General features: G+C 40.1%; 1 protein-coding gene across 4 annotated transcripts in view; it reads left to right on the plus strand.

Annotated features, from left to right (window-relative positions):
• The window catches only part of LOC131709242 (rho guanine nucleotide exchange factor 25-like), a 92,871-nt gene that overhangs the window by 10,304 nt on the left and 56,880 nt on the right, over positions 1-25,687 (plus strand). Inside the window, exon 1 of one of the 4 annotated variants that reach the window (XM_059011492.1) lies at positions 14,246-14,602. The exons of the other annotated variants lie outside the window; for them this stretch is intronic. Coding sequence (XP_058867475.1) covers positions 14,506-14,602 — 97 coding nt within the window. The 5' untranslated portion in view covers positions 14,246-14,505. Of the gene's footprint in view, positions 1-14,245; positions 14,603-25,687 lie in introns of those variants that run through there. 4 annotated transcript variants of the gene reach the window in all.

Genomic DNA, 25,687 nt, shown 5'->3' on the forward strand with positions numbered 1-25,687 from the left:
AAGGTTTGTAAAGGTGTGGCGGTATTAAGATCCGCCATAGATTAGATCATTAAAATTGGCTCAATATGACTGGCTTCACTTATGTTGTAATGATCTGGCATCTCAGCCCATTGAATTGAATGGAAACGCAAGGACAGGACGCAAACCTCAAACCATCCGTTTCAATGACAAACGCCTTACCATTCAACTGAAGAGCCAGCTCTGTAGTGTAGTGGTGAGTATGAGTCTGATGCTGATGTCAGTATTATTAACTGATCAGCTACTAGGAGGAGTGTCATTACGTTATTGAACATCTGGAAGAAAGGACATGGACTATTTAGTTATTAAAAACAGATCCCAAATCACAGTCTCGGATGTAATCGTAGTTATTTTAATGAGATAAAACAGCACTTTGTGTTGCTGAATTCTGTTTCCTGCAGCGCAGACGTGGATCGCTAGCACGTCAGTGATTGATTGCAGATACATGTTGAGCAGACTAGCAAATAACTCCTTCCTCCAATCCACCACCTTGATAAAATCACTCAAGACTGTCCCAGTCTGTGCTTCATTGCAGCTTTCGATAGCGTGGTGTGCGAGACCTTATGCTGGCAGCCACTACTCAATCATAACCACATGTGGCGATGCAGTATGTGGTGCTTGTATTTCATCCTGTACAAAACCACAAAGTGTAAAACGAGATTTAACGTTGTTAAATGAGCACGATTTTAGAGTTTGCAAGTGGGTGAAAGAATTGGGGAAAAAAATACAAATAAATAGGTAATGCATTAGTATTTCATTGAGTGATACAGCAACATTATCACTGGCCTCACTATTAAATGAGTGATTACCATGGTTTTACAATCCATTTTCTTGTCACTTATTAGCGCTAGCAACATTATAACTGGGTTCAAAGCTGGCCTATATTAGTTGCATATGTAAAGGAGGAGGTTGGGCGTGAACTGGTGACCCTGGGCATGTCAGAATAATATTCTTTTTTTCAAATTTATTGTGTCCAATTATTATTTCCTCCCTCCGATGTTCTCCCAATTTGGAATGGCTTATTTTGCTTTTCTCCTCACCGCAGCAATTCCCCACATGGCTCGGGAGACTTGAGGACTCAATGGGCGTCGTTTTATTATTAGTTTTATTATTCGGCTGCTTTTGCTTTCTCTGCAGCACGTACTCTCATCTACAAACACTCTCAGGAAAAAACACTCCTCCTCAATACACTGCACTTGCCTTACCGTGTACTGGAATTTTGGCAACTACTTCACTGTGATTGGTTGATTTTCTGATATGTGATTTATAATAGTCATTAAAGCAAAGCAAAAATAAACACCTCTGAATGTAATTCCCTTTCCACGTGTCAGCAGCAGAGGGCCAGGCAGACACACACTAGTAAGCTGCTTTTTTATTTAGTCTGTGCCATTTACAAAGTGTTACAACTTAATAAGTGCCTAGCCAAGTGCAGGAAAGCATAGTAAAACACACAGGAAAAGCTAAATCACTAGCATTGTGAAATTATATTAAGGGGCCCTGTGAGATATTATTATAAAGGTAATTAAGCATGGTTGTTCCAGCTTGTTAATAACTGAACGAAAACGATATCACTGTTCATTCAGCCCAGATATGCTGCCTGGGTTTCTCTATTTCCAATCCTGCTCAACACTGTTAGCAGTGACTGGCAGCGTTTTATTTCTAAAGAATAATTCAGTATCATCATCGGCACAAACCCCACATTGAAAACGGTGACCACCAGAATTGGCATTGAGCCACGACAGTCATTGTACAACCCTCAACTTACATGGAAGATTGGATTTAAGGTAAATCTTGGCTGGTTCCTGCCTCAGTGCGCAGCACAAGACCAGAGTCCTCCGCATCTGTACAGTCATCAGCCACAAAGTCTTGTTTGTACAGTTCAGATTGCATGAACAGTACACTGCATTCATTGATGGGTTCTCAATTCAAGTTGCAAATGATATCATTTTAAATCAGTGCTGTTGTTGGCGCTTATCTCGTATTTATTCGAAATGTAATTTTAATAATTTAGGGTAGACAGATTAAACATCGCCATATAAGTTCTCCATACTACAGTTACACATCCCTGATCAGTTGATGCCCAAACGATGCCAGTACTTTCAGGAATAAGGTGTGCCAAAATACACATTGGTGCCTAGGAGGTGCTGCTATGAGGGTTAAATGGGGTATTCCTGGCTACAGCCCGATCACGGTGCCTTTTCTTCCCTGGCTCTTCTGGATAGAACACACTGCCTTTGGCACAGGCTGTAAACATTAGCTCTGAATAGAAAGCGCACTCAGAGTCTAACCTTCACTGTTTCTTCACATGTGCTATTTGTGTAATCACTTGAGGTCTCTGGCAAACTCCACAGGGGCTGCTAAGGTAATAAACAGAGCTTTATAATGTCTGAACAGACTGTGCCCTATTAATTACTACCTTTGCCACGCTGATCTCTGTTCTATTTTGCCCCTGAAAGAGGGGGGGCCAGGGAAATCTAATACTTGTGGTCCAACATGATGGAGATAACAGTTTTAGTGAACTGCACCTTCAGAGGTCTTAAGATTACAACCAGTTAGCCTGGCAGGCACCAGGAATTTAGGACTGTGCTATTAATTACAGATGAATTGTAACTTAAAAGCACAGCAAACCGCACTGCCTTCCAGGTGATATTCACTTAACTAATTTGTTAGCTTTCAGTCCTTTTAACTGAGCTCTAGTGCTTCTGCATGCCTTGGAGCCACGTGTCACAAGCAAGCCAAAGTTTTATTGGCAGGAGAGAAAGAGATTGAATAGATGAAGCTGAGGAGAAAACCACTCAAATACCAAGGAAGTGAGCTGAGACCAAGGAGCCGGCTTGGATCTGGGCACTGAGCCTGCAAACCACACCACATGCTTTGAAGAAAAAGCATCTCTTCATCTCCGCGGTGCACTGGGTGTGACACACTGGACCTTGTGAAAAGGGACATTTCTGCAGTAAAACTACAAGTCGAGAAGGAAAATTCCCTGTTCCCACCCTTTCCACCCCATCCCTACCTTTCACGAAGCAGTGGGATAACTTGGGGATACATGTCTTGAGCAGTTAGATATGAAGCTATTTCTAGTACTGGTAGATTGTATAGCACACCACCCAAGTGACCTGCATTTCATTAAAACCTGCAGACCCGCGACAGTATATGTAAGATCACTGTTTGGGAGATGTAACAAAAAGTTTGTTATTATCAACGTACGATTATATGTACACTCCATTCATTGATGGGTTCTTAATTCAAGTTGCAAATTATATCATTTTATGTAATTTTAGTAACTTAAATTAATCATTGTCCAATATTATCTCAAGAAATAGTCTGGACCATCTTGATGAAACTTGGGACCTATGTATAGCTCTGTAAAAAAAAAAAAATGTAAAGGGATATCGTTTTTTTTTATTGAATTTACCCCTAGACGTTGCTAGCTATCCTACAAGAAACTCTTTGCAGTCTGATTAAGGGAGTTGCTTCTTTATCCTTCCTGGTAAGAGTCTGCGCTTCTTCAGAAATAGAACAAAAACTCATAAAGATGTCATGGCTGATGGGTCTATGCTCTTTGCAACACGACCATTTTCTCCAGCGTGGCGTCGAGCCAAGAGCTACACATGGCAGTTGTGTTGATTCAGGAACTAAACCATACATTTTCTCCAATCTGTCATCCCATTCCTCCGAAGGACTTTTAAGACAAGGGGGGGGGGGAGGGGGGGGCACGGTCGCCTGCTTTGAAAATGTGGGAAAGCTCCCTGCCGTGTCACTCACCCCAGTCAGCGAGGCTGTTGACTGAAATCCATGTGGCTTCATAAAGGGACGTTTAAGAGGTGTAACTGTTTCAGTGCTGTGTAGGACTCTGTACAGTAAGAGCAACCCCACATAATGAGATTACTTCAAAAATCATAAACATGGTATATATGACCAACCTAGAGTGGGGTTATCTTTCCTAGATTTCTATTCAGATCTGCAGTGTTGAAAGGTAATCAGTGGTCATCTTATTTGCAGTTAAGAGTTTCAGGTTAAGAGTTAAGAATTAGGGTTAGGGTCAGGGTTAGGGTTAGGGTTAGTCCTTACCAAATAGGGTTAGACCACCAGTACTAAATGAGGACCACAGTGGAATATGGGTTCCAAATCCATCAAGCAGCTATGGACGGCTGGAAATGCTGTAGTCTGCTGATGGGACGCTTTTGGTACACTGGGATGATAATGGGATCCCAATGGGCTTTTTTCATCTGTGTCATGTGACACTATTGTGACCCCTGCTGGTGAGATAAGCAGAGGTCACAACACACAAATAAATCACTGATACTTTTGGAAAGTGGCTGCTCTGCTTTTTAATAGATACATGCGGAATGAGCAATATTATTATGAAATTACAATGCAGCTTCATTGGAAACCTAGTGCTTTTCATGACCCCTTTTAATTGCTGATAACTAGCCCACTTCAGCTAAGTTTGGTGTCTGTTTCCCCTTCTCATCCATGTTGAAGCCTTATTGAGGACTCCATTAATGCCTATTAAAAAAAAAAAACTTGATTGCAGTGAGCATTGACAACACTCACCAGCCTACTCTGTTGAGCTATGAGGCTAGCACTGTACACACCTCTCTGAGGGAGGGTGGAACAGATCTCACACATACAGTCAGTGTAGAGGACTGTGCAGCCCTGAGCGAGGATGATAAGAAAGTATAACAGTATTTGTGAGTTTTCTTTATCAGGACATTTTTAATGCTTTTTTCTTTGATGCTCCTGCAGCCTTTGATCAAAGCAAGGCAACAGGATGGGGTTGCTGTAGCGCCGATCTGGAATCAGTCAGATAAATCTGGACTCACCCACACCACACGAAGCTCCTCACTTCAGCTGATCTATACAGTGGCTACATCCCTAACAGTGATTAACGTGAGGGGTCATTCTCACACAACAGCTCTTTGGGTTGCCTGCCATTGCATCATCCATTGCTGGTGACGTTTCATCTCAGTGGCTCCTGTGAAAATGTCATCGAGGTTGTTACAGCCCCCAGAGGAGACATGGAGTCACTTCAAACACATTTCACAAAGCAGACTGAAAAAGAGAATCTGCATGTAGTAGGGTGAACAGCTAAAAAATAACCATTTGACTTACAGTTTTCCCTTAGATAAGCAGGCTTTGAAACCACATGATTTTGATTCACAGTCCCGTTTTTATCACATGATGATAATCATGCATTATTTAGGTACTGAGCAGTTTCCCCCATTCCAGGTTTTACTATAAGCTTGATTAGCCACAGTGTATAGATAACAAGCTCAGGTGTGTCTTATTAAATTCATAGTAAAACCAGAAATGGATCAAACTGCTGTGCAATGGTGTGACTAGGTTATTTAAAGTCTAAAAATGCAATTATGGAGTAAACACTTTTGAAACCATACCCTGCATGGTATTAGGGTTATGATCACGTGCCAAGTCAATGATGTAATAAGATTCCAAAAGTGAAAGGCTTCATTAGCTTCCACTTCTAGAACTGGCCTAAACATTCCATTTATAGAGTGAATTCCATTGAAACTGCGGACAGCAGTGTGTAGCTTTTAGCTCTCTTCCATTCTCCCACAGTTCAATCTCCAGTGCACCCAGACCTTGTTGACAGTCCAGTTTGTTACCACCCCCAAAGGTAGCTTATCCATGAAGTTATATGTGTTCAACCAAAAGTAGGCTTTCAGGGCCTATACTGCAGCTACGTGTGTTGCATGATTACTGTCGGCACCGTTTATCAGGAAAAATATCCTGAATAAGCGGCTGTCCCAATTAAACGCGAGGCAGTTGAGATGACAATGAAAAGAAAAAGAATGAAATCACATCACATTATGATTAACTGTTAAATACATCATTAAAAATACCAGTCAATGTTTTTTGTATTCCTAAACAAAATGAATCGCACCTGCGATGTTGACACTCCAACTGTCTTTGCCACAGCAGCCTGAGAAACCACAGCTCCTTCAAGAGTTCAGCGTGGTTTATGCAAGCCACAGCGTAAACATGTACTCACAGCACTGTGCTGCGCGAACCTGTCTTGCTCTGAAAAGCGATCATCATTTGAAAATACTGTATCCCAATTAAACAAAGTGACATCCCAATTAAACAACATTAATAGCATTGGGAAGAACCGTCTCCCAGAGTTATATCTCATTTAAGCAGCAATCCCGATTATCAGGATTAGGCGGCGCTGAGTGTTTTGTTAAATCTGCTTGTTGTGTTTCTCTCTTTCTTCGCTGTTCTCAGTGTACTGTAAAAACATGTTGGCTTCAAGATTACATTCAAGAGTTCAATCCACCCCCGGCTTTGTACTTTACACAGCATTGCAGCTAAAACTCCTACAGTAAAGCAAGCTGCTTCTTTTATCCATTTACAGTGACATCTTAGAAGACCAGTCAAGGGATCAATGTGGCATCATTTGTTGTGATACATTTAGACTTATTGGATTTTGACTAGACAGGTCATTAGTTAATCCAGTTTATTTGCATGCTGTTTACCGCTTTGACGATCTTGATCACTGTTCATTTCATTTGTCTTTTTTTAACTTCTCAAATTAATGTTTTTAGTTAATTGGTTTCAGCCCGGTGGTTTTCAAAAATAAAACTGGTACAACAGTTTACAGCATGTACAGTCAATGTGTTGTATCTGTTGTTCAAGTAAAGTTTAGCTGCTGTACAGTAGATCCTCAGAATTACGAACACCAAACTGACCGGTCTACTGAACACCCCAGTTTCGACCACAAGTATGCAATCACTCAACAACCATGTGTGCAATGCAAGCACTTTTTTTTTTTTAAAGCCAAAGGAGACTGAATGGCTGAGCAAGCTGCATGAATGCATTTAGTTCTAAAATTTTTAAAATTGTACTATAAATGGGCAAAGGCTACATTTAAGTTACCATTGAAACTATAACTGTAGCAAAACAAGATTTAAACGTCCAGAAAAACATGGATTAACATAGTGCCTTTTTTAAAACCATAACAATATGAGTATTGCATTACTGTGCTGTATCATTGTATTATTCTCCAGAATAAGGGTGCAGATAGCAGGTGTGCACATTCATTAAAATCAATGATAACTGATTTTCAGGGACATTCATACATACAAACAGCCTCCATTCCCAAGGTGTTTGAAAATCTGAGGTTCTGCTGTACTTCAATATCTCAATGTAGGTAATGCTGGCACTAGCACACATTGATTAGCTGCACAAACTGGTTATTCAATTATTCTCTCCACAGGTGAGGGTCATCAATGTTGACTGGGCTAATTTACCATTCCCAGTTAAACTGCTGAAGCAAGCAGCTGCTTGGGTTTGTGTGGATCGCTGTTCTCCACAGAGTCTAAGAAAAGCAGCGATCATCACAAACCCAAGCAGCTGTTTATTATTATTTATTTCTTAGCAGACGCCCTTATCCAGGGCGACTTACAATTGTTACAAGATATCACATTGTTTTTACATACAATTACCCATTTATACAGCTGGGTTTTTACTGGAGCAATCTAGGTAAAGTACCTTGCTCAAGGGTACAGCAGCAGTGTCCCTCACCTGGGATTGAACCCACGACCCTCCAGTCAAGAGTCCAGAGTCCTAACCACTACTCCACACTGCTGCCCTGTTTCTTCACTTCTTTCTTTTTTAATGGTAAATCAGCCCAATCAACAGCAATGACTCTCACTTGATTGTTAGCACCTGATTTCTGTGCAGAGCTCAATCTGAATAATCATTTTGTGCAGCACCATGCGCCGTCAATAGCAAAACTGAATTATGTCTCTGCATTAAAATGAACATCAGAAGAAATATGAAAGAGCTTGTTAATCTTCACAAAAAGAATATTGCGCAGCCTCATTTTTACCAGGTGAAGAACATGCTTCATGGTCTGCTATTTTATAATGCAGTAATTCTTTTTTTTTCTCACTGAATTGAAATGCAATCAGGTGTGTTGGCCCTGTGTAGATAGCTCTGTACCCACTCCATTACATTACTGCGGAGAGTTTCTGAGCTAGCCTTAATTAAACTGTGCTGTGTCTGTGCCTCTCAGAACAAGGCGACTGCCTGATATCTGCATGAAAAATGATTTTTTTTTTTTGACATTTGCATAAAATAAATGGGAAAGTAAGCTAAATCTTGTTTGTATCAAGCTATTCTGCTGTAACATACACACAAAGTTCATGAGCACAGATAACAGATCAAATTGAAAAGAATGAACAGAAGGGGAATAGAAAATGCAATGAAACATCTCCGATCTGTCCCTGCTGAATATTGAGATGCTGGGTTGATCAATGCTTAGTTCAGCAGGGGGCACTCAACCAATGCATCTGTATAGTGTTATTATAAATCACATGTGAGAAATCAACCAATCAGCATTAAGGATTGTGTACAGCCGTCATCATGTGTACAAAAACATACATCACTGTTCTAAAGTTAAAAAGAAATGTTTAATAGTACAATAGTATAGATTCTATAAGGGACGATTTGCTGCAGGAAAGATGTTGAGGTCCTGTCTGGTGTGTGTGCATTAAAGATGCGACTCTTTTCTAAAACAGAAGAGCTGTTGGCTACTTTCCAACTCAATGCATCAATCAAATTCCCTTTAAAATTCATACGTCCATCGATGCATGCTGATCTTAGCGATGCTTTTCAGATGAATGGCGGGGCTGCTGGTTGCAGGGAGTGATACAGTTAATCCACCCTCTCCATAACAAAAGAAAGGGGGCCGTGTGAAGCCCTGCACTGGGGCCATGCTGATAGCACAGACTGGCTGGTAGCCAGGGTTTCTTCGTGTTCCCAAACAGGAGTTAGCCTTAATTGGTGTTTAGCTCACGAATCAAACCTCTCCTTAATGACTTAATTTGGATTCTGTTCAGATGAGGGAGGGCTGGAGGGTGGATAGGGGACGTCTACTCCAGTCTAGCAAAGGCATCAGTCCATGTGGCTTTCTCCTACCCATGTATAATATTATGTGTAATTACTGTGTATTTACTAAGTAACTACTATGTAAATACACAGTAATAAGAGACACTCAATGTAAAGTGTTTTCACCCCAGTGTTGGTGTCAGGGCCGCTTTGCAAAGTATAGTGCAAACTGAAGGGGCTGCACTATATAAATATTGTGACATGAATACTGTGCAAATCATCTTTGTAATCCGTTGTTTGGTGTTTTGAAGGGTAACATCTGCTTGAGTGAGTGAATGTGTGTGTGTGTGTGTGTTAGGTGGGGGCACCACCTCTGAAATCACTCTGAAATTAATCTCTGGGGTTCTCAAAGAGAGCACAAGCATTCCTCTGTAATTACACAGAGCACGCAGAAGAGGTTTTCATGCATTATATTTTAGAGTGATGAGAAAGATTGCTTGAACCAGGATTTAAAAAGAAAGTGGGATTTCATTAGCCCTTCGTTTCCAAGGTTGAAGGTTGCAAAAATGATCGATTCGGTTATTTAGCCTTGATTATTTCCTCTCTTCTTTAATTAACTCCTATTTTTTGAAAGGAGAAAAAAATCATCTGGATGTCACAAAACTTTAAGAGGACTTTGTCAAATTAACACGTGTTTTAACACTTTCAAAAAATAGGACTTCATTAAAGATTGGAGTACATGTTTTTAAAATATGGCCCTTCATGTCAAAATGAACAGAGACATATTGGGGAGCTCAGTGATTCGTAGCATATTTTTGTTCAAGGTAAAAAATGGCCTGTCTAAAAATTGGTATTTCAAGACATTTCACAATTAAACCTAATATAATATTTATTAAAGCTGAGAAAAAATAGATTTGTCACATTGAAAATTGGTTATTTTCTCTAGAGTAATTATACAACATTATACAACGTGTTGCTAAATATTTAAAAGCCTACCTGAAAGTGTCCCCCTTTTAAGACATTATATTATTTTATCAAACAGAATAAAAACTTAAATAAATGTAAAAATAACAACAGACATGTGAAATGTCTCCTTTAATGTGCTGGACAGAGCGATCTTTAGCAGAAATAATTCTGATCTCTGATACAGCTGGTGTCTTTTTGGTTGAAGACATTTTAAAGAAATCGTGCAGCTCTATCATTTACCAGAAGCAAACTAAACCGACTGCCAGGTTCATAAATGCAGTGTAACAGGCAGTGCGTCAATAATGCAAGCTTTTGCTGTATTTATTTTTAAGTGATATATAATATGCATAGTTACACTATTCTTTTAGAAATGGGAATTCTGTGCTCCTGGTTGTGTATTTTTGAGGGGACTAATTCACTTGCTATTCAGCTATTCAAAAGATGGACTGAAATGATTTGTGAAAACCACTCCATTGACATCCTCATGGGTTTAGAAGGAATTATTCCTTCACTGCATTTATAATTCAGGCTTCATTACTATTTTATCTGGGGGAAAATCCAGCCGTGTTCATTTGGGGCTTCATGCGGCACGATTCATTACCATGCCATTATGAAAAGCTTTTAAACGCCCTGCTGCATTATTTAAACCCATTTCCAATCTTTATTTTAATATTACACATATCTCCTGGAAAAGAAAACAAGAAACAATGACTAATGCCATTCAAGAAGCCACGAGGGATACGCAATAAGAAATACAAGAACTGAGAGACATTTAAATGACATGAAAAAAGGAGGGATGGGCAACGATATGGAAATTGCATATCGATGTCGCGCACGTATTTCGATAATAAACACAGAAAAATATAATAACACAATTGCAATATCAAACATATATACAGGGTGATTAGAAAGTAAGTTTGTGAGACATGGTGCATTGACGTGGTAAACTTTAATCACCCTGTACATAGACGTTAACAGATATTCACATATAAAAAGCAATGACTCACTTAAACTCACTTTGCTTCACGATATCCATGGTGAAAAACAAGGTCTTGTTATATTGTTTCACTATTCTGTCATCAGCCACCTCAAAACCGAAATATTTCTATACTTCACTGCGCACAGACTTTGTTCGAGGTTGTTCATTTTCTTGCCAATCCGGGAGTAATTGAATCTTCAGCTGCTGCGTGTAAATTCTTCCTTGACACGTTTTGATGTTTTAAAAAGAACATCTCATTTATAATACCGCAAGCTCACATTTTAAAAATACATTAATAATAGTGAATATGTCTCTGCGAGTGTACGTGAATTATTCATTTTTAATCCCACGATATTGCAATATGGAACTGGACGAGATCCATATCATATCAAAATATCGATATTGGTGCCCAGCCCTAGAAAAAAGGTATGCTTAAAAAAAAAAAAAAAAAAAAAGCGTTATTCAATACTCCACCTCGCCACCTGCTGGACAATAAGCATTACACCTGATTTGATTATTATCCTCAGCTAAAGTGCGGACATTTGTTTTTTGAACTGTAGGGCCTTTAAATCCCTCAGCACTTTGGGATCTTTGAACCCCACAAACCCCCTCTATTGACAACCTGTCTGGTTCTGATTCCTGAGTTACCTGCAGCAAATAGTTTGATTTATGAATAGTTATTGATCTTAATAGAATACTGCAGTGCTGAGCCTGAGGAGAGCTCCGCCTACTGGTACAACAGACAAACTGCAGCCTTCATCACACTAGCCTGGGGCCTCTTTTCAGATCATTGTATCAGTATCAGTAGTTCAACAGCACAGGGCTGTGAAGTGCTTTGAATGAATGTAATCTTCCAGTTCTAATCTTGAGTGAATGTAATCTTCCAGCTTGATTGAATGAGATGAACACACACACACATACTGGAGCTTTTGTGTGTGATAGAGACACAATAGCACCTTCTGTGATATAGGCAAGCAGGATTTTAATAATGCCCTGGGCTGAACTGCTAACTCTGAAATGCTTTGTTTGAGATACTAGTTATAGGATAGCTACTCAGTGCAGTGTAAAGGCATCAATATACTTGGCTGGCAAATGTATTCGTATGTAAAGGCTTCTGCGCACATCGTTTGGGCAGTCTATTACGTTTTGAATTATTTTTATTCAGAATTCTTACTAAAATAGTCAGTTGTTGCAAAATTGTTCAATCATACCGAATTCCCAGAAATAACAGTTATTGCAGTTAGACCTGTCTAATCCAGCATCGATTGGGACCAGATTGTACAGTGTGCTGGATTACAGAGGTATTGTAAAATCTAACTGTACCCACAAAAATGACAAGCTATTTAGAAACTTTGAAAAACTCTATTACAGTACATGCAGTAGATGTGTTGTCCAGGTATACCCAGTAATTCAAGGATTTGTGTTGGTTTTATTTGACTTTTTCCATGCAACATACTTAATTATAGATTTAGAAAGAAAAGCCACACGACTCTGCTTGACCACAGTCAGATTTACGATGATTTTAAGCAGACAAGACTTGCACATCAGAATAGACAGGTTGTGGATTATAGAGGGGGAAATCACACCATTAACCCTTTCATGCATGGTGACCTTGTATAGGGATGGAAACAAAACTCTTCCAGTCTTTTATATGGGAACATGTGGAAGACACAATTGCATGGCGACCTCATATGAGGTGCCACTGTTTCCCCATATAAAGCAATGGAACAGCATTGAAAAAATAAAGACATTAATATGCAGCATGCGTTGTATTACTCTCACACAGCGATTTGCATTAGCAGGCCTCTAAGATTAGGATTTATTCAAAATGTATATGTTAGAAGTGGCCAGCGCTCTGCAGAATAGGACGGTAAAATGAGTGTCAAAGTAATTTACTGACGGCATGGAGTAATATAATGGGCTTGTTGTCAAATGTCCATCATTTGATCAGCCTTTGCATAAAAAGCATGTTTGTGTGTTTCTGTGTTAAGGCCAATGGATCTATCATGCTAGACAGAGCAGCAAAGTAAAGGACTGGCAACTTACGCTGTGGCCAAAAGATATGCATCACCTAGATTTTTAGTATTGAGACATAATAAAAAAAACTATCTGAACATAATTTAGATCTTTAATTTAACATTATGTAATCAAAGAAACTACAAAATGATATTGCAAAAGTCTACTCGAAGCCATAATAGTAGTACAATTAGGAGGCAGTCCAGGGCTTGTAACCAGAAGGTCACTGGTTCAAATCTCACCTCTGCCACTGACTGACTCACTGTGTGTGACCCTGAGCAAGTCACTTCACCTCCTTGTGCTGCATCCTGCGGATGAGATGTTAAATCAATGTCCTATTGTAAGTGACTCTGCACAGTTCACAACCTACCTCTGTAAAGTGCTTTGTGATGGTGGCCCACTATGAAAGTTCATGTTAAATGTCAGTTTTTCGTTGAGTTTATGGAAATCTACAAAGCGGTATGTAATTCAATAGGTTAACGTAACATTGTACAGCAGGTTTCATTCGACTTTATGATGCAAAATTTGTTAATTCTATAGGGTGATGCAAAATTTGGGGTCATAGCTGTACAATATGAAACAGTTGAAGTTTACCGTTTCATTTATAACTCTGTATCGTTCCAGAAACCTTCCATTCGCTATATAGGTCTTACATGTGTCCGGTCTTTAATCAACTCCTATTTTTTGAAAGGAGAAAAAAATCATGTAAATGTTACAAAATGAGAGAGTGCTTAAGATAACTCAGAATATATTACTGAGTTGTTTGGTTCTAGCGATACCAGAATCCAGGTGGTCCAGCAGGCTGTGTTTTGGAGTGTATACCCTGAGCTGTTTCTGCTCCAGGTTTTAAACGGGTCCTGCTGAGCCAAGAACTAAGCATGCATTACATTAAAGATTGCTTTAAATGGAGCGGATAGAAAGACTGAGTCAGTGTTCACAGAGGTGTAATTACAGCTAATATCAGGAAACCAAGAAAATAACTGTTAGCGATCAGTTAGCATCATAATTACTTTCATTCCTCTCGGTTACAGTACGACTCAGCACTGTGGATAGTCTTTTTGTTTCCTCCAGCAGAATTTAATAAATGTTCCTACCTTTGGAATATATTGTGACTGCTGCTCTTTGCTGTCCCTGACACCCTTCATAATCAATGAATTAAACTAAATGTATTCAAATGGAGTGTATACACAGAGGCACTTGATCCAAAACAGAGAAAGAGGGGAAGGATTTAGAAAGCAAGGCAAGAGGGAGGGATCTACAGATGGAAGAGCCGACAGCTCCAAGCTCCACCTCCCTCCCACCCACTCTCTCTCTCTCTCTCTCTCTCACGCACAGACAGACACACACTGATATCTCCAGCAGCTGAGAGAGAGAGAGAGAGAGAGAGAGAGAGAGAGAGAGAGAGAGAGAGAGAGAGAGAGAGAGAGTAGTAAGGGTCTGGAGCTTTTACTTGAAGACAGAGACAGTGTTTAATTCTGGGCTAGCCTCTCTCGCTTACACACACACACACACACACACACACACACACCTTGCTTTCTGGACCTGCGTTGTTGTTGTTATTTGTATTATTTTTATTTTTTGTTGTATTGTATTACCCTGGGGGATTATTATCATTGCTCTTGTGGATTTGCCATGAGCAGAAGCAGACTCTGTGTTCTTATCCCAGGGAAAGAATGAAGGCAGGAGGGCACCACCACAGGGGCTGTGCGTGCCAACACTTTTTCTGCAAAGTCCTGGCAAAGTGTGGCTGCTGCCCCACCCGAGTGAGAGGTTAGTGGGCACTTTCTTTTCCCCCCAGTCTGTGATGCTGTTGTTTTGCTGTTCTCCCCCCCCCCCCCCCGGACTCTCTGGTTTATTATCTTTCGCTCTTGTGCTGCTTTCACTCTATCTCTAGCTGTGTGTCTATCCCCCAGCAACAGATGTCCCCACTCAATGGGTTATTAATATACTGATGTGCAGTCCGTCAGCGGTGGCCATGAATTTTGCATCCCCCTTCACATTTTCCAGTAGCTCTTAAAGGAACACCTCATATGGGTTTAAGCATTTGTTTTTATACTTTTAAGCAGAGCTTTTAAATGCTGCAGCTGTAGCTACAAAAAAAAGATTTCTGCGATTTTTCAAACTCGTGCTTACAGAACAGATTTTTGTGTTTCTTTTAACCCTGGATGCAGCTCAGTTGCGGTGTAGTTGCTTTATAACCCCCTGCCGCTGCAAGTGGAAGCACGCTCGTTTGGTTTACAGAGCTGGTTTCCAGACAGAGGAAGCTTCCCTGCAGATATACCTGCTTCCTTGAGGGCATGTAAATCAACTGGACAGCCAACAAGGTCCGGTGAACTTAGGATAAAATTGAGTACGGTTTATGGATGGCATCATTAACTGAAAGCCCATATTGAAATTCATACCAAGACAGGCAAACAGACTAAATGAAGCAACACATAATGGTATATTCAAAACAGAGGGGCTGATCCAATTGATCTAAAACAGCAGCAGATCTAGCTACTGGCACTGAGATAAATAAAGTGTGAGAACCATAAAGTGTGAGATTATGAAAATCAAACATCTAGCCTTTCATGTGAGTTTCCTTGGTGCAAAAAAAAATAGATATACTTAGAGTGCAATTGAAGAGTTTGGAATATTTTATAAACATATTTATTATTCACACTGCATACTGTAAACATACATAGTCTAAATATATCAGGTTATGTCAGAATGTATTTGGCATGAATGCTTTTTGTATAAATCACTTAATACAACGTGATTGTGGGATAGATGGCAGCTCGTATACTTAGCTCAAACATGCAGTGCAGCGCTCTTAGTATCTGTCCCTCAAATCCTATAATGCGGCTGGGTTATTGTGTGTGTGCGTGTGGCTGTGTTTGTATTACAGGGCTGTAGTTATGCCACCCACTGTTAACTCCTTAATCTCTGACTGTATCGGCCTTGCATCAAGAAACCCCAGTTGCTGATACTGTACAACACTGGTCCCATTAAAACCACTGTAAAAACAAAAAGGGTTGAAATCAGTAGGAATGCCGGCTGATGTCATTTTACAGTTTGATTGCAGACTTTAGAAAAAGGTTAGGGTGAAAGATGCTGAATCATTTTGCTTTTACAAAACTATAAGAGCTTTAGATACTGTAAAACATGAAATGGGTAAGAGCAAGTGATTTTAGGTTCGCTTTTATTAAAAATCTGCAAAATACACTCGACCCAAAATGAGCTCAATTACTACATTGTTTTTTTCAGGGACAGTAATGAGACACCCATTGCATAGCAGTTTGAGCCATTCCTGGTTTCACTATGCGTTTAATAAGACTTGTTACTGATACACTGTGACGAATCAAGCTTGTAGTAAAACCTGGAACGGGTGAAAGTGCTATGCAATAGGAGTCTTAACTCCATCCCTGTTTTTATACAGTACATCTGTGGCCAAAAGTTTTGCATCACCTAGAATTTTAGGATTGAGACATCATTTAAAATAACTATATGAATATAATTTAGATATTTTATTTAACATTGTGTAATCAAAGAAACTACAAAATGATCTCGCAAAAAGTCTACCGGAAGCCATAATAGTAGTACAGTATTTCCTGTTAGATTTCGAAATGTCACATTTTTCAGCTTTTCGTAAAGTATATAGGAAACTACAAAGCGGTATGTAATTCAATATGTTAACATAACATTATTCAGCAGGTTTCACTCGACTTTATGAAGCAAACCTAGTTAATTCTATAGGGTGATGCCAAACTTTTGGCCATAGCTGTACACGGATACTTTAAATATCCAAACAAACATGTCCATTGTGGGGCATCTGCAAAATGAAGCTCTTGTTTTACAGTATGCATTAGAAGTACAAGAAAAATCCATTCTTGCCTATTAGAAATGAGAAAGAAAGAACCCTAACGAACACTAAAACTCCATATAAAACATAAGAACACAGAAACATTGGGAAGCAAGCTGAGCAAAACAGATATAAAATAAGGAGCTATTACATTGCAGCAGTGATCACAAAGTGCAGATGAAATTTAGTACAGCTAAACTGCACTTGGCAGTGTCCATGAACACCAGGAATCAATTCTTTCCTAATGGTTTTTATTGATTGTTTCTTTGTGTCGAACAGTTTCAAGAAAACAGATGCACTGGGTGTTAGGCTCTTGCATTGTACAAGAAAACCAAATGAGAGTTTGAGTATGCTGTAGTGCATGTCAAAGCCTGATGGAGAAAATCATTCTTATATTATAGAATGATACAACGTCCGGGCACTGTGCTCCTATTGCTGTATATGGAGGTCAGCTGTTTTGTTATTACTCAATAATGGAACGGCAAATAAACCATGGCTGAATTATATATACAGAATTATAAACGCTTCACACGGCCGCTTGAGCACTCCTCTCAAAAAGTGAACTTATAATAAACTACATGTATTCAGACAAGCAAAGGGAAATAAATACATCCCATTAGAAAGTTGTATTATAACAGTGATAATGGCATTGCCTCAGCAATAATGGAACTCCCTTGTTCAAATAATGCTTTGTTGTCTCCATTATTACCTAGTAACACACTACAGCAATGGTCCCTTAAATAGAGGACAGTCCATGAATGAGGACATCCCTAGAGCATGTTTATATAACAAGTACAGCAGAAAATAATTTTTTAAACCTGAATTAAACAGCTGAATTCAGAGAAGGTAGCGGATCTTATAATTAAGGAAGAGGAATAGCATTTTTGTTTCTAAACGTAATGTATTGATGATCCGCAGCAGCTTCCATAGATGCTTGTGGATTTCCTGCTTTATTGTGGGTGTCGGTAGCTGCATGCTGACTTTTGCCTAGTCCTGTTTTAATGATCTCCAGGTTTGAATAATACCAGCGGCAGGCTGACTAATCTGATGAACAGGAGCGATAAGTGCTAGTTTTTGTCGTTTCGCCGTTCGGGTTGTGAAAAAAACTAGACATTTTCTTACTCCTAGATGACGCATCCTAAATTATATCGTTACAGAACACTGTTGTCGTTTAGTTCACGGAACAGGAAAGCGTTTTTTTTTTATTGCACATGTTATGTACACAGAGCTCTTTTTTTGCAATAATTTTTTTGTCTTGTATCCTCAAAAACCTAACGTAAAACAACCACTTAAAAACAAGTCTATTGAAATGAATTATTTACAAGGCACTACAAAACGATTTCTTGCAAGAGCGTTATCACTGCATAGTGGTGATGCAATCATGATGCTGTGATGGGTTATAAAGTATTTCAATAGGTATCCTTTGTAGAAATAAGTATTTATCTATGGGCTCCTCAGTTAGTGAAGTTGCTGGTCTTGTTCTCCCCTCTAGGGTGCAGTAGCTTGGTAACAACAGTGTTTATCCATACGATTTTAAGCCTAGCCAATAGTATAAACACATCACAGAAACCAGGACTGGAGGACACACAACTGGAAATGAAATGGAGGTTCAGGACAGAGGATCAGTGACACTTCTATACAAAGAGGGTGTGGAATGGGTGACCCATACATGCTGTTCACTGAATCATGAAGACCCCAGTTTTGAGATCAACCAGCTACTAGGAACAGGACAAGAACTGGTGGGCTAAATGGCCTCTCGTTCATTTTCTTATGTTCTTAAGATGCAAGCAAAACATGCCCAATAACTAGTATTTTGGGTCATACCAAGAACCGACATCTGGCTTTTGTTTTATTCTAATTTGCAACATTAAGATACTTGGGCCGATACGAAAGGCATTCCAGCTGAACCTCTTAGTAGCAGACTGGGAATGGTACGCCATGGCACTGCAAGTTTTTGTGAATCCTAAAATGAGTGAGACTTGAGAGGTAAACATGAAAAAATGCTCCTGCTCTGTCTGGCAAAGAAGACCTTGAAATCGCTGCTGAGGTGCCATCTACTGCTAACTGTTTGTTTTCATGACTGTCGGCTGCCATGATAGATGTCCCGCAACGAGCTGTTGTGTGATCTCTTGTTTTGCTTCAACACACTGGTACATGCAGTCTCATTGAGAAGGAGGTACATGCAGTCTCATTGAGAAGGAGGTAGATGCAGACTCATTGAGAAGGAGGTAGATGCAGACTCATTGAGAAGGAGGTAGATGCAGTCTCATTGAGAAGGAGGTACATGCAGTCTCATTGAGAAGGAGGTAGATGCAGACTCATTGAGAAGGAGGTAGATGCAGTCTCATTGAGAAGGAGGTACATGCAGTCTCATTGAGGAGGTACATGCAGTCTCATTGAGAAGGAGGTAGATGCAGTCTCATTGAGAAGGAGGTACCTGCAGACTCATTGAGAAGGAGGTAGATGCAGACTCATTGAGAAGGAGGTACATGCAGTCTCATTGAGAAGGAGGTACATGCAGTCTCATTGAGAAGGAGGTAGATGCAGACTCATTGAGAAGGAGGTAGATGCAGTCTCATTGAGAAGGAGGTACATGCAGTCTCATTGAGGAGGTACATGCAGTCTCATTGAGAAGGAGGTAGATGCAGACTCATTGAGAAGGAGGTAGATGCAGACTCATTGAGAAGGAGGTAGATGCAGTCTCATTGAGAAGGAGGTACATGCAGACTCATTGAGAAGGAGGTAGATGCAGACTCATTGAGAAGGAGGTAGATGCAGTCTCATTGAGAAGGAGGTACATGCAGTCTCATTGAGAAGGAGGTAGATGCAGACTCATTGAGAAGGAGGTAGATGCAGTCTCATTGAGAAGGAGGTACATGCAGTCTCATTGAGGAGGTACATGCAGTCTCATTGAGAAGGAGGTAGATGCAGTCTCATTGAGAAGGAGGTACATGCAGTCTCATTGAGAAGGAGGTAGATGCAGACTCATTGAGAAGGAGGTACATGCAGTCTCATTGAGAAGGAGGTACATGCAGTCTCATTGAGAAGGAGGTACATGCAGACTCATTGAGAAGGAGGTAGATGCAGTCTCATTGAGAAGGAGGTACATGCAGTCTCATTGAGGAGGTACATGCAGTCTCATTGAGAAGGAGGTAGATGCAGACTCATTGAGAAGGAGGTAGATGCAGACTCATTGAGAAGGAGGTAGATGCAGTCTCATTGAGAAGGAGGTACATGCAGTCTCATTGAGAAGGAGGTAGATGCAGTCTCATTGAGAAGGAGGTAGATGCAGACTCATTGAGAAGGAGGTAGATGCAGACTCATTGAGAAGGAGGTACATGCAGTCTCATTGAGAAGGAGGTACCTGCAGACTCATTGAGAAGGAGGTACATGCAGTCTCATTGAGAAGGAGGTACATGCAGTCTCATTGAGAAGGAGGTACATGCTGTCTCATTGAGAAGGAGGTACATGCAGACTCATTGAGACGGAGGTACATGCAGACTCATTGAGAAGGAGGTACATGCAGTCTCATTGAGAAGGAGGTACATGCAGACACATTGAGAAGGAGGTAGATGCAGTCTCATTGAGAAGGAGGTACATGCAGTCTCATTGAGAAGGAGGTACATGCAGTCTCATTGAGAAGGAGGTACATGCAGACTCATTGAGAAGGAGGTACATGCAGTCTCATTGAGAAGGAGGTACATGCAGACACATTGAGAAGGAGGTAGATGCAGTCTCATTGAGAAGGAGGTACATGCAGACTCATTGAGAAGGAGGTACATGCAGTCTCATTGAGAAGGAGGTAGATGCAGTCTCATTGAGAAGGAGGTGCATGCAGACTCATTGAGAAGGAGGTACATGCAGACTCATTGAGAAGGAGGTACATGCAGACTCATTGAGAAAGAGGTACATGCAGACTCATTGAGAAGGAGGTACATGCAGACTCATTGAGAAGGAGGTACATGCAGTCTCATTGAGGTAGATGCAGACTCATTGAGAAGGAGAAAGCACTGCTGCATCAGTCAGGGTTTTCAGATTTTTGCTGTTTGTGGTTAGATATTTTAGTTCTTCTCCAGACTTTCTGTTCTCATATTTTAACAAAAATAATTTGTAGGGAATGAGGGAGAAAGCAGTTCAGTCTCCATGCCTCAAGCCTGCCCTGGACTGTAGGGAGCACCCTTTCTCTTAGGGGGTGAGGGAGGGAGCAGTTCAGTCTCCATGCCTCAAGCCTGCCCTGGACTGAGGGAGCACCCTTTCTTTTAGAGGGTGAGGGAGCAGTTCAGTCTCCATGCCTCAAGTCTGTCCTAGACTGGAGGGAGCACCCTTTCTCTTAGGGGGGAGGGAGGGAGCAGTTCAGTCTCCATGCCTCAAGCCTGCCCTGGACTGAGGGAGCACCCTTTCTTTTAGAGAGTGAGGGAGCAGTTCAGTCTCCATGCCTCAAGTCTGTCCTAGACTGGAGGGAGCACCCTTTCTCTTAGGGGGGAGGGAGGGAGCAATTCAGTCAGTTGCTTAGTGCTGTATTTCTAAACAGGCCTCCAGATGCAGGTGATTTATGGTTTACTGTAACCCGTTTCAACCTATCAACAGCTTCCCTGAATGCTCAGATTAAAGGCACTCAGGTTATTTTAAGAACAATCTTAGCATTCATTTTCGAGAAGTTGGACAGAGATACAACAGTTGGCTGCCTTCAGATTTCTAGGGAGAGCACAGTGCTACAGAAGCTGTATGGGGACAGGCGGTTTAGATGTGATGTATTAAGAGAAGCAGATATGTGAAAGCAAGGCTGGGACTTTATATTAAATAAAGAGGCAGTTTAGGACAATTAAGAGCATGAAACAAAAATGGAATCAAATTGAGAAAGGCCTCTGACAGAAGAAAGCAGAGCATCCCATAATTCAAGAACTTGACAAGCAAAATCCCTTCCTCCCGTGTGATTGATCTTCACCCAGAGAAATGAAAATCCTTCGAAAGGCTTTTTATTTTCCCATCAGGCTCCAGCGGGTAATGAGAACGCGCTGTAGCGGTGCTGCAGTTGTATTAAAATGAATTTAAATTCAAATAAAATAATGAACACATCCTCGGCTCCACACACACGCGTAGCATGCAGAAGCCTGTTTGTATTTCCACACGCACACCCTATTGAACAAGCAACCGTAAAACTTACAGAAGACGTTAGACGCCCTTTTTTTATTACTGGTAACACTTTACATTACATGTCTCTAATTAGTGTGTATTTGCATAGTAGTTACATGTGTACCTACACTTCATTACAATGTTATTATGCATAGTTACAATGTACTTAGTGTCAATGTTTTTGCACAATATATGTAAGTACATAATTGTATTAGAAAAGGGTTAGGGGTAGGATTAGAGTTATATCATGCAAAAAAATTGTACACATTAAGTACATTGTAACTATGCATACTAACTATGTAAATACACAGTAATTAGAGATACTTAATGCAAAGTGTTAACGAATTATTTCGTAGTTTAATAGTGTACTTTTTTGTCAATAGTTTCATGATACTAAACCTTCTCTCAAACGGCTGCAAAACTATTTAAATAACATTAAGTGTGAAATGTTTTCAATGTTTACCATTTAAAACACTGTCAGAAATAGGCAAAATATTTAATTTATTCAGTTTATTCAGAAAGTGTACTGTAAGGTAATTGATTTCATATTCAGTATTTATTCATCATACTTTCCATATACACATCAGTCTGGAGCAGTACAGGGGAGCTGTAAGAAGAGACTGTACATGCATTTATATAGATTACGTAGACTGTGTACAGCTAGGGCCAAAAGTATCACCCTATAGAACTAACTAATTCTGCTTCATAAAGCTAAATGAAACCTGCTGAATAATGTTACGTTAACATATTGAATTATATACTGGTTTGTAGTTTTCTATATACTTAATGAAAACTGATAATTAAAAAATGTGACATTTCAAAATCTAACATGAAATACTGTACTACTATTATGGCTTCCGGTAGACTTTTTCTAGTTTCTTTGATTATATGATGTTAAATAAAAGATCTAAATGATGTTCATGTTTTTTTTTTGTCTGAATCCGATAAGTTTTGGCCATATCTGTAGCCTTGTATGTTGTAGCAGTACATTTTCATAATGACTTTTCTGGTTACAATATGAAATTAAGCAACACTTTTTATATTAAGCAAACATTTAGAGGCATTGATTTTTAAAGAGGGATTTCTGGCATTCTGTAGAGCAGAATCGTATAAATTATGAATGAAGAAACTGATGGTATTATGTGCAGGGGTCTGGCTGAAGAGAAAGCTGGAGCTTGATGATGAGTCTCAGACACGCAGCCTCGAGGATGCAGAGGAAGGGCGAGAGAGCTGTCTGGCTTTCTGTACTGTTCGTTCTTTTTAATTAATCTCATTGAAGCGCCGGTGACTGAATACAAAAATCAATTTGAACAAAACCTGCCCCACAAAAACAACAACGCAAAGAAGTCACTTTCGACAGCTCTGGCCAAAAGTTTTGCATTCCCTGGAATTTTAGGATTGAGACATCATTCAAAAATGAAAACAAAAAACTATATGAACATAATTTAGATCTTTTATTTAACATCAAGTAATCAAAGAAACTACAAAATGATATTGCAAAAGTCTACTGGAAGCCATAATAGTATACAGTGTTTCATGTTAGATTTTGAAATGTCACATTATTCCACTTGTCAGGTTTTCGTATATGGAAAACTACAAAGCGGTGTGTAATTCAGTATGTTAACGCAACATTATTCAGCAGGTTTCATTTGACTTGAAGCAAATTTAGTTAATTCTATAGGGTGATGCAAAACTTTGGGCCATAGCTGTATGAATTATATCAGCAGATTCCTTTCTGTTTCATTATCTGGGCTTTGTTGCTGTGAGTCTGTTTTCAATTAAATACAAGCTACCCTGAAGTTTATTTCCATGACACAGCAGTAAGAATGCAGGCCAGTTTCTGCATAATGCATCCAATCCATCTCTCGCCCTTGCTTGGGGGAAGTGAATCTGATCAAGGGAAAATCTTTACTGTTTTTTCAATCAACCTTCCTCACGCGCATCAATACACCGGTCACACACATTCGCCAGATGATTTTCATACCTGTGCTTTAAGAAGTATTGATCGGCAGGTTTTAAATAAATCTATTGATTAACGTGTTGATTTCAAAACAAGAAAATCTGTCCTTCCCTCACCTTTACAACTGAGTACCACTGAATGGCAAGTCACTTCCACATTAAGTGTTTCAAAAGCCAGAATGGCAGTAAAAATATTAGTGCCCCGGATGAGAGGAAATGTGTGCCTCCCTGACTCGAAGAAGAGTGCAGCTGCAGTCTGTGAGCCAGAGCGGTGAGGCATCAAACGCCACTGTCTGGTTTATAATACTCAGAACACAGCCAGCGGTGAGCAGAGACCCAGTGAATCTCATCCCCAGCTAGTACAGCGTTAGCTCCAGGGCAGCACATGACTCTTTATTGAATGACCTCATCACTCTGCCACACACTTATTGTTGTCTGGGTTCTGTGCAGGGCTTTACCTTTCCATTCCCTTCTTAAAACAAAATCAAGACTTCTTCACAGAGTCGCTTGGGGTGTATCCACATACTGACTTACTGCAGAGTGCTGAACACAATGACAAAACTATCCATCGGGGGCAAAGGTAAAGCTGCACACAGGGATTCAAGTAAGTGGTCTGTGCGTCCACAGGAGGACCAGAATTAAAAAAATGCAGACTTTTAAAACTTCATAAAATCACCATGAGGAAAATGGTTATGTGTTTTGTTGTCATTTTCAGTCATGCGCTCACATTGGTCACATCCCTTCTGAAATGCAACTATTGAACAATTATCCAGAGCAAGTATGGAAATATGCTCATGAAAGTGTTTTAAAGACGTGCCTCTTTATTGCAGTGGGACTCTGACTAGCCTGTGTGACCAGAGCTGATTTTAGGGGTAGCAACTAGGGCAATTGCCTGGGCCCCATGCCATGGGAGAGGCCCCACTAGGCTAAGTTAGATCATATCTACAGAGTAGTGAAAAACATACAAATTCATAACAGTACTGCATAGTCACCTTAAAGTGGCACAGTCAAGTTCATGACACTGTTTCATTTGACGTCATGGTTAATGAAGTGGTATCATCACCTTGGTATTATCAAAGGTACCTAAGGCCTACTGATCTTTTAGTTTGCATGCTGAATTATTAAAGTGATGTCTTTATTTCTTATGTGAAAATCATTTTCCAAGCAAAGTAGCAGTGGAAGTCGTTCAGTGTGCAGGTGGGAGGAGGGAGGAGGGAGGAGGGAGGAGGGAGGGGCCCATGCCTTACCCTCTGCCCGGGGCCCCCAGGAGTTTAATGCTGGCTCTGCATGTGCTACACATGGTATGGTGAATGTCAGGAGACAGACAGTGAAGTGCTGTATATTAGCCATCCTGCCTGAGCAAGCCACAGCGGGATATTATTGAGCATTTTACAGCGCAGGTGAATCCTCTTGAATTCCCTTTATGTTTATTGCAGATGCCAGAACGGCAGCTTGCGTGCTGTAAAACCATTCATGTCCCATTTTAAACTCCCTCTGAACTGATCTGCAGAGCTCTTAACTGTCAATGAGTGATTTAGCTTTTCCAACCCTCATAAATACTCCATACTGTATGCATATGGTAATTCAAACAAAAAGTGCGTTCATATTGCATTTGTGTTTTATAAGACAGTTTTTAATTTAATGGTTTAATTGTTTTGTTTTTGCATGTGAAGCGCTTTGGGATCCTTGTGATGAAAAGCGCTATAGAAATGTGAATTGCTGTTGCTGCTGTTGTTAAGGACATTGCAATCCTAAAGATTTATTTAAGCTACAGTCTCAATACTGTAGGTCAATTCTGCATGTGCAATACATTTTGATTGGACTGAGAAAACAAAAATGTGATTAAACATACATGCCTCAACTTTCTGACAACTTTTATAGCGCTATAAAACAGGAAAATAATGCAGATACAATGGCACTGC

The sequence above is a fragment of the Acipenser ruthenus genome, chromosome 42 (assembly GCF_902713425.1).
Source record: "Acipenser ruthenus chromosome 42, fAciRut3.2 maternal haplotype, whole genome shotgun sequence".
Taxonomy (NCBI): domain Eukaryota; kingdom Metazoa; phylum Chordata; class Actinopteri; order Acipenseriformes; family Acipenseridae; genus Acipenser; species Acipenser ruthenus.